Below are 13994 nucleotides of genomic sequence, written 5' to 3' on the forward strand. Positions count from 1 at the left end.
TAAGGTACGACCACATCTAAAAAACCTTACTGGCAGACCTAGGGTTTCGACTCAGAAGGTCGATAACAGCATTATAAGTATCACTGATAGTGATTCTATGATGTCTGCTTCAAAAATTCGCAGTCAGTTGGTTACTGAAAGGACACAGGTCCCTACTGTTATAAAAATCAACTGAAAATGGTCAGAATATTTGGGAGACAAGCAATATTCCCAATATTCCATTGGTTAGCTATAGTCTAATCTGGATAAAAGTTTGTAGTTTTACTTGTTTAACATGTTTTAAGTAAATCTCCAACCTTTTATTCAGATTGATCTTGTTTACCAATGGAATAATGCGAGCCACCCAAACATTCTTACCATTTTCTTTCAATATAGGCTTGTTTTTGTAACAGTAAGGACCTGTGTTCCTTCAGCAACCAACTGTCTTTCAATTTATGAAGCAGACATCATTGGGTCACTACCAGAGATACTTACAATGCTGTTATGAACCCTCTGAGTCGAAATCCTAGGTCTGCCAGTAGCGTTTTTCAGATGTACTCGTACCTCATTACTATAGTATTTAAATATTATATCTAGCAACTAACGACGCTGATTCATTCCGGCAGTATATCTGGACAATTTCATACTCTTTAACTCCTTTTAACTTGCCATTTTAAACTAAATTATGAATTATCGAAAAATAGATTATTTCTTGTTATTTATCATTACTCTTATACACATGTATTTACCATAGACAACTTTAGAAATATCCAAACCCACGATTGGCCTGTCAAATGACATAAACTCAAAATGTAGTCGGTTAATTTTAAGTTAGTTTTTGACAATTTTGAGTAACTTTTCAAATGAGGCAAAAAACTTTTGATTTTTCAAAAATGACCAACTTTTGGAAAACAACAATTTTTTATATGAAATAAAATTAAATAATTTTTCCAAAATACATAAATAATATCTACGGATTTCAGGCAACTAATTTGCGAAAAGAAAAAAAATTTAAAAAGTAATGTTTTCTATCGTTTTTTGCACCGATTTCTCGAACATAAGGTAAGGGGCTGTATGTCGGCCACTTAAGGATAGGTTTTATGAAAAACTTATGTAAAAGGACATTTAATTTGCCTGTTTTGATCAAATTTTCACCCTAAGTTGTAGTATAGATCTTTGTCCATCTGATTGTACACTTTATTTGGAGATAAAATAATTTTAGATTATTAAAAAATTAAAATGTTTTAAAAATGTAGAGTGTTCCTCAATTCGGCCACTTCAATATAAGCGTTTCTCTACTCGGCCACCTGGGGTTCCTCTAGTCGGCCACCCATTTTTCAAATTTTAAAAGCCCGTAACGTTTTTACGGACTAGAAAAGGATATTGAGAAAGAAAGAAAGAAAACCTTTAAAGAATAGTAATTTTAAGAAAACAAAAAATTGTAAGGGAAAAATTCTTTTATTCTTTTATTTAGCCGGCCGAATTGAGGAACATGGCTTTAAAATTTCACACCTTCACATTTAAGACAGAAAATTAATATTTTTATCAATAATGAAAATAAATTTATTGCACAGTGAGTTAGTTAAAGTTCTCAACTTGCGGTTTGACTCAAAATTTGACTGCTAAAGTAATCTGTACAGGTAATAAATCGAATAACTCTTTGTGAAAAAATGTCGTGAATATTATAAAGAACATCAAAATATGCTGAAAAATGACCAATATTGCTTAAGGTAAATTTGAATCCTCTGACTTTTAATAATTTTTTTTAATGTTTTGTGTCTAATTTCATTTGTATTCTCGGTCATTTGTGTTATTTATACAATTATTGACCTTATTATGTTATAATGCCCAACGCACAATAACTTTTGTTTAGTAAATATGTTTTTGACATTTCAGTGAGAGTGAATGAGATCTAGATCTAGTCATCTCGCTCATTCTCATGGGAAATTTTGAAAACATGTTTATAAACAAAAATTATTGTGCGCTGGGAATAAAACTCCTGGAATATTATTGCAAAATTATATAATATGAATAAATAATTCCACCGGCCGACTTGAAGAACACATAGTGGCCGACTTGTTAAACGGCCGACTAGAGAGTACCTTACCTTACATGAGGCAACAAACTTTTGACACCTACTGTATCTAATAACACGAATTATCAATCAGAATTCAAATCAGGAAAGAGGATGGAGGACAATTTTAAGAAATTCGACGGGATGTCGTATTTTCCGTTCGCCATTTTGAGCCAAAAATTTTGCATGACTTTCCGCGAAGCGAGAAAACAACAACAACATGTATTTCCATCGTTGTCGGACTATTTTTTCGAAGTAATTGAAAGACCAAAGTAACGAATAATCCATTCCCGACAGAAATTCGGACATCAATTGCGCAGAAATAAATTATCAAAAATCGTCTATGTTTTGATTAATATATTAATCGATGGTTACGAATGGGTTAATTTAATTTGCTGTCCGAATTTGCCCCGGTGTTCCCTATTAATTTTCTTCACAATATTTTAAAAATTGCTAAACGGTTTAACAATTAACTTTAGTGTTTTAAATTGTTGCTGTTAAATAATCGCGGCTTTTCTCAAAGGTTCTCGATGATAGTCGCAAGTGGTGGAAGGCGAGGAACAGTCGTGGCCAAGTAGCTCATGTTCCTCACACCATTGTCACCCCGATAAACTACAGTGACAACGATGTCTTCAACAATCCACTCTATAATCAAAATCGCAGCACAATGGGCGGGAATTCACAGGTAATTTTGCGTTTTTAGCCGGTAATCATGTGTTTATTTGATTAAACTCTTTTGGCACAGGAAATGGAGAGATTTTCATCGCCACCCAATGAGTCAGGGAATTCAGGGATGCCAGTACCAGGTTCAGCTGATTGGATAAGGAACAAGCATCTCGGTAAGAAGGGTGAATTTCGATATTTCTAGCTAGAGAGAAAGTCTTTTATTTTTTCTTTTTGATATTCATACGCTACCTTTTTTATTATTTTTATTTTTTTGATTTGAAAAAAAAATTTTTGAAATGAAGCACATTTAAACTGATAATATTCATGGCTAGAATATTAAAGAGGAGAAATATGTTTAGAAGATGTTTTTTTTTGTTGTTTTTAGAGAAGATAAAGAGTGAAATTTTCAAAGACATCAAAAAATCAATAATTAATGAGAAATGAAGAGGTATAATCTTAACCAAAAAAAAAGTATAAACATTAAGCTGAAGAAGAAACATGAAAATTATGCGTCCTCATTTTTTTTGGACTTTCTCGCGGGTGTTTTTTTTTTTCTTTGAAAGAAAAATCTTTTTAATTAGTAGTGAAAAATCTTTCACTGTCTAAGCACAATTTCTGGTTTTATTAGAAAGAGTTTAAGAAGAAAAAAAAGAAGTCTTAGGTAATATATTATGGCCAATTTTTATTTCTTCTATTTTAGATGATAATTTATTACTCGAATTTTTTGCTTCAATCATTCATTTTCTGTGTCAAATTTCAAAACAAAATATTACCTCTAGCTTTATATTTTTTCTTTTCTTTGCAATTATTTAATAAATCAAAAGGAGGGCAAAGTAGAGATATTAAATAAATGAGGTTCTTTTATGTTAAGAATAAATATTTTTTATGGCTCTGTTATTATCAGTAAATATATCGTGTTTTTCCTTCCGTACGTCCAACATAGCTTTACATATTTTTTTTTCTTGTTGTATGTATCTCTAAGTTTTTCACATGCATCATAAGGTTGTCTGAGTGCAAAATGTGCGTTTTATATAATTATATTTTTTCCCTCTCTTGTGCTTCATTAAAATTCCTTCCAATTTTTTTCCATGTGTTGTTATTGTCTGTTTTGCAGCAAATATATTATTATTTAGGAGGGAAATATATTAGCAATTAATGGCCATTTTTACCACAATTGCAATTTTAATTTTTTTTTTGTTAAAAAAATTAACTTTACAACATTCCCCATTTGTGTAAATTTAAGCATTGAGCAGTGTTTTTCACATTGAATTTCATCAATTATTTTACGTGAATTGGAATGAAGTTAAAAAAAAGAATGATAAATAATAGCAATGTGTTTTTTTACTTAATAAACGGAGATTGACAAGAATCTCTGACATGCAATAGTAATTTTAGGAATGACATAAATTAGAATATAATTAATTATATGATACATTTCTTTCTATAGAATGTCCTTGTAACAGATTTGCAAACATTATAAAGAAAAGACATTAAAAACAATATTTAAAAAAAGAAATAGATTCTAGATTGAGATATTTACATTTGAATTGAAAACTATTATAAACGTAATATCATTTATAATTTACATTTTAGCAATTAAAAATATATTTTTAATTTTAAAAGATAATCTATTTTGTGTGTGTGCATTCTTTTTACACCATCACGTTGATCTTGCTTTGTTTTTTTTTTGTGTGCTTTTTTCAGCATTTCACAGTGATTTTCATTTAGTTTAAATGCCACTGTTGAATGTTTTGATTGAAGCTTTAGTCACATGTAATCAAATATTTGACACTGTAAAATATTTTAGTTCTATCGCATTTTCAGATTGGCTTGAACTTTGAATACATTCAAGCTCTAAGCCAATCATAAAATGCAATAATTCTAAAATATTTTTCTGGATTAAATATTTAATAATATGTGACAATGCTTTATGGTGCTATTCCAATGAAAAATTTACAATTCACATGTTTTTTTTTAGTACTTTATTGTTCTCAAGTGGTTCTGCATTATCGACTTTTTTTGTATAGGTTTCTGTCTTAACTATTTTCTCTAGTCCTCGCTGTGTTCTAAAACAGCCAAACAATCCTGGCAGGGACTAATGCAAAAAAAGGGTGACAAAGCGTCCCAGGTTTTGCGAAATGCTCGAACTCGTGACTTAGATGCTATACCTCAAAATTACTTTCGCATCATTTATCGTTTACCGGTTCTTAACTGATTTGAACCGATTCATAAATCACTCGAAAGATCCTCCAAAATAGTTTTAAAAGTAACTGAATTGGTTTTCAGTTAAAAAATTAGTTATCGGCTATGAACCGGTTCATTACCGATTCAGAACCGATTGGAACAGGTCCAGTTTTATAGGAAATTCCAAGACCTTTCCAACGAGCCCCAGCGTGACCCCATAGATTCTACCAGACTGGATCAGGCTAAATTCGTTTCTCTTTTTCTTTTCTTTCTTCTCTGTTATTATTTTCTGATTTTCTTTCTTTTTCAAACCATGTAAGAGGGGCGGACCCTATTGGTATTGATTGAAATAAATAATAATAATAATAATCTCTAAAACATATTCAAAAATGAAAAAAATCGCACGATGGGTTTTCGAGCAATCCCAAAAAAATGATTTTAGAGGGGAAGGGGAAGGGTGAGGAGAAAATGAGGGGCATGCTAACGACCCCCCGGGTCGAATTATGGGGGGTCCTCTTAGGTCCCAAGTCGCTATCTCTAACCATTTGGCTTCTAGAGCCGACGATAGCCGGACAGACAGACGGACAAACAGCGTGACGACAATACTCAAAAATCGTCTGAAAGGTATATAGGGGAAAGTGGCCTGCCTTTGAATGCGGCAGCCTTTGAATGCTTCAATTTTTCTTTTATTTCCCAAAGCTAAAATTCCATTTTGTTAATCGAAGTTAATAGAATATAGTTAATAGTATTAACCATAGTTCACAAAATAGAATTTTTGCTTTGAGAAATAAGAGAAAAATTGAAACATTCAAAGGCTGCCGCATTCAGGCTGACCACTTTCCCCTACTGTTCTCTACGTGGAGTTCGAGCAGTAAAAGTCGATTATGCAGAAGCACTTGACAACTTATCATACAAAAAAATGTCAAAGTGAAATATTTTCCCTTTTCAAAAATGAATAGTATTTTTGCGCTTGGATGTTCTCAGTGCTTCTACATAATCTACTTTTCTTTCTACAGTAGACTCTCTCTCAATCGGGAATATGGGGCAAAATGTCATCCAGTTTAGCGATAGAATTGAGCGTCAAAGCCTTTGTAAATTCCACAAAAAGCGTTCAATTATAAAAAATCACGATAAAATAGGAAGAACTACAGCAAATTTGAGCGAATTAGCTTCGTAATTACACGTGAAAATTGTCAACAAAATTTGTCGCCCGATTGAAAAAGAGCCGATTGAGTGAGAGTCTACTGTATTAGTTCCTGTCACGACTTTTTCTGTGATGTGTGTTGTTTGGTGGTTTTAGAACACGGCGAAGACTGAATAAAAATTCATGACAAGAACCGACACAAAGAAAAGTCGATAATACAGAAGCACTTGAGAACAGTAAAGTGCTAAAAAAAACTTGTGCATTTTTCATTGGAATAACACTATTAGGGGGAAGTAAGGTACCTTTGAGGCAGCTTTGAAATTAGACATTTTCAGACTATTTCGAAATTGAATTGAGCTTTATCATGATGTATTTTAGCTTCACAAATGGTTTGTGAAGCTAAATTTTATTATGGTAAGGTCCAATTTCATTTAAAAATATGAGAAAAAGCTCTATTTTAAAGCTGGCCCTATTCAAAGATGCCATACTATTCCTATACTTCATTTTTCCACCAAAAGATTGTGTTTTTTCTGTTTTATCCACTGTGTACCTCAGGTATTTATTGTCTTTTTATTATTTATTAAATAAATAATATCTTGGTGATGGGCTTTCCATTTGTAGAATAAAAAAATCTAACATAGGCTTAAGTTTGTAGAAACTCTTTTCAAGTGAGTTGAATTATTCCAACGGGAAGAAAGATAAAATTAACTCTATATTGCATAAAGTATATTCTTCACTGGTAAAAATAAAAGGATCAAATTGATCTAAATTTGATCCTTTTGACTAAGCCTTAGGTCTGAACGAAGCCCGTATTAAACTCGTACTTGAACAGATTTTTTTTAAAAATGGAATTTGGATTGGCAGAATTTTGTACTAAAGAATACAACTTTCGGCGTATTTTACATCACGTTTTGTTTTGTAAAATAAGTTATCATCAATAATGTAAAGAAAATTCTACCGTTCAAGTAGTTTAACGCTTTAAGGACGATTGGATCACCGGTGACCCAAAAATGAAACTTTTCATTTTTGGGCATTTTTCAACAACGAAGTGAATTGCTTGAAGTACCCGTAGGTTGAAGTGGGCACCTTTGAAGTAGGGCAATTTTGAAATTGGACTTTTTTCTCCTATTTCCAAATAGAACAAGACCTTATTAGCTCCTAAAGTCAATTCCAAAGCTAAATTAAATTATTTTTTTCATTTGGCTCTGTTTCATTTGAAAATAAGATAGGGTAAGTGTGCCAAATTTTGGCATAGTTACATGCAAACACCAAAGTCACAAGTTTGAAATGTAATATTTTTAATACAAATTGAATTTTTTGTTACTTTTTTATATGGAGTGTTGCTTGTGACCTTGTAGACAGTTTATCATTCTTTTCAAATGAATAAAAATGTAGACATAGCTTTGGTGGCTTATTTCGGCCACCTTTATTCTCATAGTGCTTTGCCCTTCCGCAATTCTTCCAAAGTCTTTTTCACTTCATCTCGTTGCATTGCATCGTTTGCATTGTATAATCTCTAGTTTATGGAAAAACTAAAAATTCATAGAAATTTGAGAAACAAAAAAGTGGTCAAAATTGCAAGCTGGACGAAAATTAGTACACTTACCCTAAAAGGCCATTTTTCAAAAGTGCCCAGTTTTTTGCATTTATTTATAGGAATTTTAAACAAAAAGTAATAAGATTTAAGGCCGATTTTAAGAAATAAAAGCTTATTTTTTCAGAGTCAATACTAAATACTTAAAACTTTAAGCATGTTTTTACTCAAAAGAGGCGATTCTTTACATTTTTTAAAAGTAAATCATAACTTGAAGATTTTTTTACGAAATATTACTAAAAAAGTAATTTAATATAGAATTTTTTTGGTGATTAAGGTGAATTGATAAATTAGTGGCTTATCTTTTTTTATTTATGATTTAATAATTCTTTTATAATCATTTTACTAACACACTTTTCCAATATTTTATGTATTTTTTTCCTTCTAAGGTAGAATAGTATAGCTCAGAACCTGTTCTAAATGGAAATGCAAAATGTTTCATTAATAAATAGTAGGGGAAAGTCGTCTGCCTTCAAACGAAAAATGGAGTTCCAAATTTAAGATTTTTTTCTGAAAAATCCACAAAATGGATTTTATTTTCTACTACACCAAAAAATTCTCTTGTTCATTCGGCGTATAAGATTACCTCATTTAGCACTCGCAAGTCCTCAGTTTTTCCTTCTGAGGAAATTAAAAAAGTGATGTCGATTTGTATGAAGGCAGCTGGCATAGTCTGCCTTCAAACGCGAGGCAGCTGCCTTTTAATGTTTTTTTTTTCACTGAGAATATTGAATCAATAAAACTAAATGGACTATAAATGATTAGATTGAAGCCTAACGCACTCACTAAAATCATCACTGCAGTCAAAAGACATTAAACAATAACTTTTCTTCACATTTTTCTGAAGCACTGTTTTGCACTTGAAAATTTGGAAGAAAAAGCCATTAAAGTTGACAATTGTCAACTTGAAACATCCCGGCCGGAGCAAGATAGCAGGTTATGAGTATTTGTATGACGTTCGTCAGAGAAAAGTAGGAGTTCGATTTCACATGTTTTGATGTATGGAAAGTTAGGATTTAAAGGCACACGACATTAGCATTTAAAGGCTGCTGCAGGGTGATATTTGCAAATTTTTGCCACCCACAAAAATTGTGTCATCTGAACCAAAATGTATTAATAGAAATATTAAGCCTGATTAACCTTGTATGTGTCACAATGGAAGATTTATTTGTAAAATGATTTTTACTATGAAAAATCACATGATTTGTGGAACATCAAAATTACAGTTTAGAGCTCATTTTCATTTTTTTTAATCTAGCATCTAGGAAATAGGAGCTAGGCTCTCCATTTTTTGATGATTTGTGAGGATGATGGATAGCTACCTAATAGTTAATAGAATATAATTTATGCTTTTGAGAACAACGAGAAAATCGCAACATTTGAAGGCTGCTGCATTTAAAGGCAGACGACTTTCACCTACTAAATTTTTATTTAATTATATTTTAACCGAGTCATAATTTTATTTATTTTTTATTCTATGTGCTCCACATCAATCGATTTTGAAAAAAATCCATTTAGAGGAGGTTCTGAATTAGCTAAGCTTCTTAAGGCCTATACAAATTGAGACAATTTTTCTTCAAGAATTCCTTTTTGAAAGAAATCATCTGCACTTCTCTGGCGTGAAAACGTCAAAATTCTTTCAAAAATGCAATGTTTTACGAAAATTATTCCCAATGTGTAGAAGGCCTTTAATTAAAATATGGTTGTATCGTATTTAGTTATTCAGCACAATAGGGGGAAGTGGGGCACCTTTGAAATCGGGATTTTTCATCTATTTTTAAATAAAATTGAGCCTTATCATGATATAATTTAGTTGCACAAACAGATTAAGAATCTAAACTAAATTATATCACGATAATTCAATTCAATTCAATTTATTTAAAACCCACAAAAAATAGGGTGATTCCCTCTTACAAATTTGTGGCAAGTAAAGAAAAAAGAAAAGACAAAAAAGGATAGAAAAACAAAAACGGAATCAAAAAAGAACAAAAATGAAAGAAAAAAAGTAAAGAGTAGTATGTTGCTAACCCAATTCATCCTGAGTGTTACAAATGTATTCCCGAATTGCATCCGGTGATCGACGATTATGCGAAGTAAGAGAAGTGTATAAATATACACCTCTAACAAACAGAGTGCGTCTAAAGCACTCATGATTACATTTCGGGACTATGAGCCCCCTGACCCTGACCGAACCTCCACCAGTCACGAGAGAGGCCAGATATCCAGGACACCCAGACTCGTGAAGGCGATGTAGAAAAATGAGGGCACGCATAAGCAAAAGTGATGGAAGATCACATCCCACTAAAACTTTGCGGTGAGCTGAGATATGGTCACGGGGACGCAGCCCACATACGTACCTGACGCAATTATTAAATGAAGTGGATAGACGGCGGATAGTCTCACCGTCTGCCAAGAAGAACAACTCTGCTCCATAAGTAAAAAATGGCAATATCAGTGCTCGAGCTAAGAGCAAGCGTGTGCCATAAGGTGTAATGTCCCGGTAGCGTCGGAGGGTATAAAGAGAGTAATTCACCTTGCGGCAAATGGTGGATGCATGATCAGACCAGGATAAAGTCTTGTTAAAGACAATACCCAGATTTTTGACCGAGTCCACAAAAGGAATGATTTCTCCGTGAAGGAATAAAGGATAATGCGAAATATGGGCTGATTTTTTATAGATTATTATGGCCTGCGACTTTTTGGGATTTAGAAGTAATCCATTTGTGGAGGACCAGTGCTCAATTCTTGTCAAGTTTTCATTCATTGATTTAAATGCTGAGAGAGGGTCAGAAGGATCACCTTCAACATAAATTTGAAGATCATCTGCATACAAATGGTATGAACAATTGCGCAGTACAGAGGGAAAATCATTAATGAATAAAGAGAACAAAAGCGGTCCAAGAATGGATCCTTGACCAATGCCCGCAGTTAAGGAAGCTGGTGCGGAAATTTCGTCTCCAAATTTTACTATTTGGGACCTTCCACTAAAATAGGACCTAATGAGAGCAACGGCTGAAGAGGAGAAATTGAAAAATTTAAAGAGTTTATAGCAAACCAAATCATGCGGCAGACTGTCAAACGCCTTGGTGAAGTCAAGCAACACCAACACCACAAAGTGATTTCGATCGACAGCCGCCGCAATATCATGGTTCACTTTCAAAAGAGCTGACACCGTGCTGTGACCGGGACGGAATCCGGATTGAAAGTCAGTGAGCAATCTGTTCTCACATAAATAAGAAGAAATTTGGTCATGAAGGATGAATTCAAATGCTTTAGAAAGTACAGAGAGTAGACTAATTGGTCTAAAATCAGATGGAGAGGTGGGGTTAGAAATTTTTGGGATTGGCACCACCAAAGCCTTCTTCCAAGAATCAGGGAATAGAGAGGTGGTAATAACGTTATTGAAAGTATCTGTAAGCACTGGAATTATTTCCGGGAGCAAAATCTTAATGAAAGAAAGAGAAACGCCATCACACCCCATGGCATCCGACTTGACTCGGGAGATGGCAAGAATTACGGCTCCATGTGAGACGCAATCAAAACCAAAACCCTCCCAGGAAGCAGAGGGAAGAGAAGGGCACATTGATTGAGGACTGTGAGATGCAGTAGAGAAAAATAAATTTAGCTCATCTGCAGAAAGTGATTTATCAACATTCGGAGTTATAGATGGCCGTAGGCCTAGTTTCCTAACATTTTCCCAAAGCTTTCCAGAGGGTAGCTTAGGGTCAAGAAATTTGTGGAAGTGACGCTTCTTTGCCCTTCTAATCAAACTGCATACTTTGTTCCTTTGTCTACGAAACGCAGCACCATCACTTTCGGTACCCGAACTTTTCCATTTTTTGTACGCAGTGTCACGTGCCTTAATATGTAAAAGAATACTTTCATTTATCCAAGGAGTCACCAAGCCACGTACAAGAACCCTCTTCTTGGGTACGATCTCGTCGAAAAGGCAATTGATTTTGTCAGAAAGGTTAGACACTCTCTCAGATGGACAGGCCGCCCAAAAAACGGGGGTCCAATCAACTAAAGAAGCAGCAAGCAGTGCCGCAGCGCGGTCGCATTTGGATACATCAGAAACTACCTTGAATTTGTTCTTGGGCTTAGGTAGTCGAAAGTTATAGGATCCATAGATCAGATCATGATCAGATATACCAGGCAATGGCTCCTGACCATGATGTAATAGCTTTTGCTGATCACTGCTAGGCATGATTATAAGATCCAAAAGCGATCCCTGTCTGGTGGGATTAAAAGGAACATGAAAAAGGGAGAATGAGGAGAGAATATCAAGAAATCGAGCACTGAGTCTGGAGCTGCCAATAAGATTAATATTGAAGTCGCCCAAAATGATAAGGTTATCATGTGATAAAGCAACTTCGAAGAGGGTCTCGGTTTCAGTTAGAGAGGTAATGCTAGATAAGGCTCAATTTTATTTAAAAATAGGTGAAAAATCGCAATTTCAAAGGTGCCCCACTTCCTCCTATCAGTAGATGCATTTTAGGACTAACCTGTAGTATTTTTGCACTTGAAGGGCGCAGTAGTGGGTACCATTCTGAATCCGAGGACGATGAGATTGCTAACCATTCGCACCAAAAAATGGTCTTGATTAATCGACAATCAATGACTAACAAGCCGCCTCCACCGCCACCTCCGCCCCTTCCGTCGGCCTCGGCTCCGGTCTCCCGCACCACTTCCAGGAATAACACTCTCTGTAAGGATCTCACTAACCCTCTCTTAAACTAATTTTAACTTTATTGCCCAATATTAATTCACTTTTTTGGGGGCTTTGCTGTACAAAATAAAATCCGCTTAAATTGGGCTGTATTTCTATCCCCAATTAAATTCAGCACGTCAGTCAATGGGCATGCAGAATGGTCAGGAAGAGATGCAGGAGGAACTACGTCAGGTATTGACACTGTTCCGTGAGAAGAGGCGCGGTCTGGAGATCATGAAGACACCGGAAATCTTCATTCAGCAATCATCGACGTCAGCTGAAGTGGAAAAGTGGCTAAAAGCCAAAGGATTTTCGGATAATGTAGTGAAGAAACTGCATGGGATCAATGGAAATGAATTGTTTGCCCTCAAGCGTCACACTCTCGAAGAATACTGTGGTCCTGATGAGGGAAAACGTCTGGCATCCCAAATTACAGTTCAGAGAAATGTTTCAGGGGTGAGATTGTGGTTTTCAATTGGGTTTTAAAAGAAGGTTTTCAATGATTTCTTGCTCAATTTCCAGTACAAGACAGCCAGGAGTTCTGAGTTGCAGGCCATCTTGGCAAAAGCGCGCCAAAAAACTGAACAGAAGGCTGAAGCAAAGGAAGTGGCGGCAGAAAGTAACTGAGACACTTCTGCAAGTATTCTTCATCACAAGTCCATCTCTGAGGGATAATTACGGCAATGTATATATAATTTATGGTGTCAAGTGGCCTTTTATTGGATCAAAATACACGAATTTAAGCTAGCTGTACACTAGACAAAATTTATTGCAATATTTCTTTTCAATATCCAATATTGACAAGGATTGCCTCCACATTGGAAAGATTTATTGACATAAAAGTTTCAATATTGAAGAAAATTGTCCAGTAACATTTTTTTTTCAATATTTTATTTCATTATTTTGAATAGCTACACACTAGGCCAAATAATGTCAATAAATATTTTGAAAGTCACATTGAAATAAAATTTCAAAGAAATTCTAAATATCAAATTGATTTGATATTTCCTTCAATATTTTTTAATGGTCAGGAATCTTCTTCGTTCAGAACATCACAGAACTGCTGGGATTTCCTTATTCATGAATGAAAACACATCCAAGTCAGGACACATCTCTTCCTGTTTCCTCCAGAAAATCCCAGATTCATGAAATTTCGCTGTACATTTTGTCAAATCTTCCCAAGAACCCAGCTTGATTAGCACTTCTCACCTGCTTCCTCCGGGAAATCACAGTTCCTCTGGAATTTTCTTGTAAACTTGGTGGACGTGGAATACATCCGGAATACTCATGTTGGTCAGAAGATTTCTCCTGGTTCTTCCAAGAAATCATAGATCTTCTGGGATTTTCTTCTGTATTTTGTCAACCACATCCGAAATACTCAAGTTGGTCAGAAGATTTCTGTTGATTCCTCCAGGAAATCATAGATTTTCTGGGATTTTCTTTTGTATTTTGTCTAAAACACCCAAAATATCCAACTTGGTCAGAAGATTTCTCCTGGTACCTCCAGAAACCACAGATCTTCTGGGATTTTTATTTGTATTTTGTCAAGGAGACCCAAGATGGTCAGAAGATTTCTCCTGGTTCCTCCAGGAAACCACAGATCTTCTGGGATTTTTTTTTGTATTTTGTCTAAAACACCCAA

At 34.4% G+C, this 13994-nt stretch overlaps 1 protein-coding gene across 4 annotated transcripts in view; it reads left to right on the top strand.

The window, feature by feature from the left end:
- The window catches only part of LOC129802994 (epidermal growth factor receptor kinase substrate 8-like), a 42187-nt gene extending 28842 nt beyond the window's left edge, over positions 1 to 13345 (top strand). For 2 of the 4 annotated variants that reach the window (XM_055849273.1, XM_055849274.1), the window contains exons 5-9: positions 2577 to 2738; positions 2799 to 2892; positions 12170 to 12349; positions 12486 to 12808; positions 12875 to 13345. In XM_055849273.1, coding sequence (XP_055705248.1) covers positions 2577 to 2738; positions 2799 to 2892; positions 12170 to 12349; positions 12486 to 12808; positions 12875 to 12979 — 864 coding nt within the window. In that variant the 3' untranslated portion in view covers positions 12980 to 13345. The remainder of the gene's footprint in view (positions 1 to 2576; positions 2739 to 2798; positions 2893 to 12169; positions 12350 to 12485; positions 12809 to 12874) is intronic. The other 2 variants (XM_055849275.1, XM_055849276.1) reach the window with 1 other exon arrangement.
- Positions 13346 to 13994: the final 649 nt, after the last annotated feature.

The sequence above is a fragment of the Phlebotomus papatasi genome, chromosome 2 (assembly GCF_024763615.1).
Source record: "Phlebotomus papatasi isolate M1 chromosome 2, Ppap_2.1, whole genome shotgun sequence".
NCBI lineage: Eukaryota > Metazoa > Arthropoda > Insecta > Diptera > Psychodidae > Phlebotomus > Phlebotomus papatasi.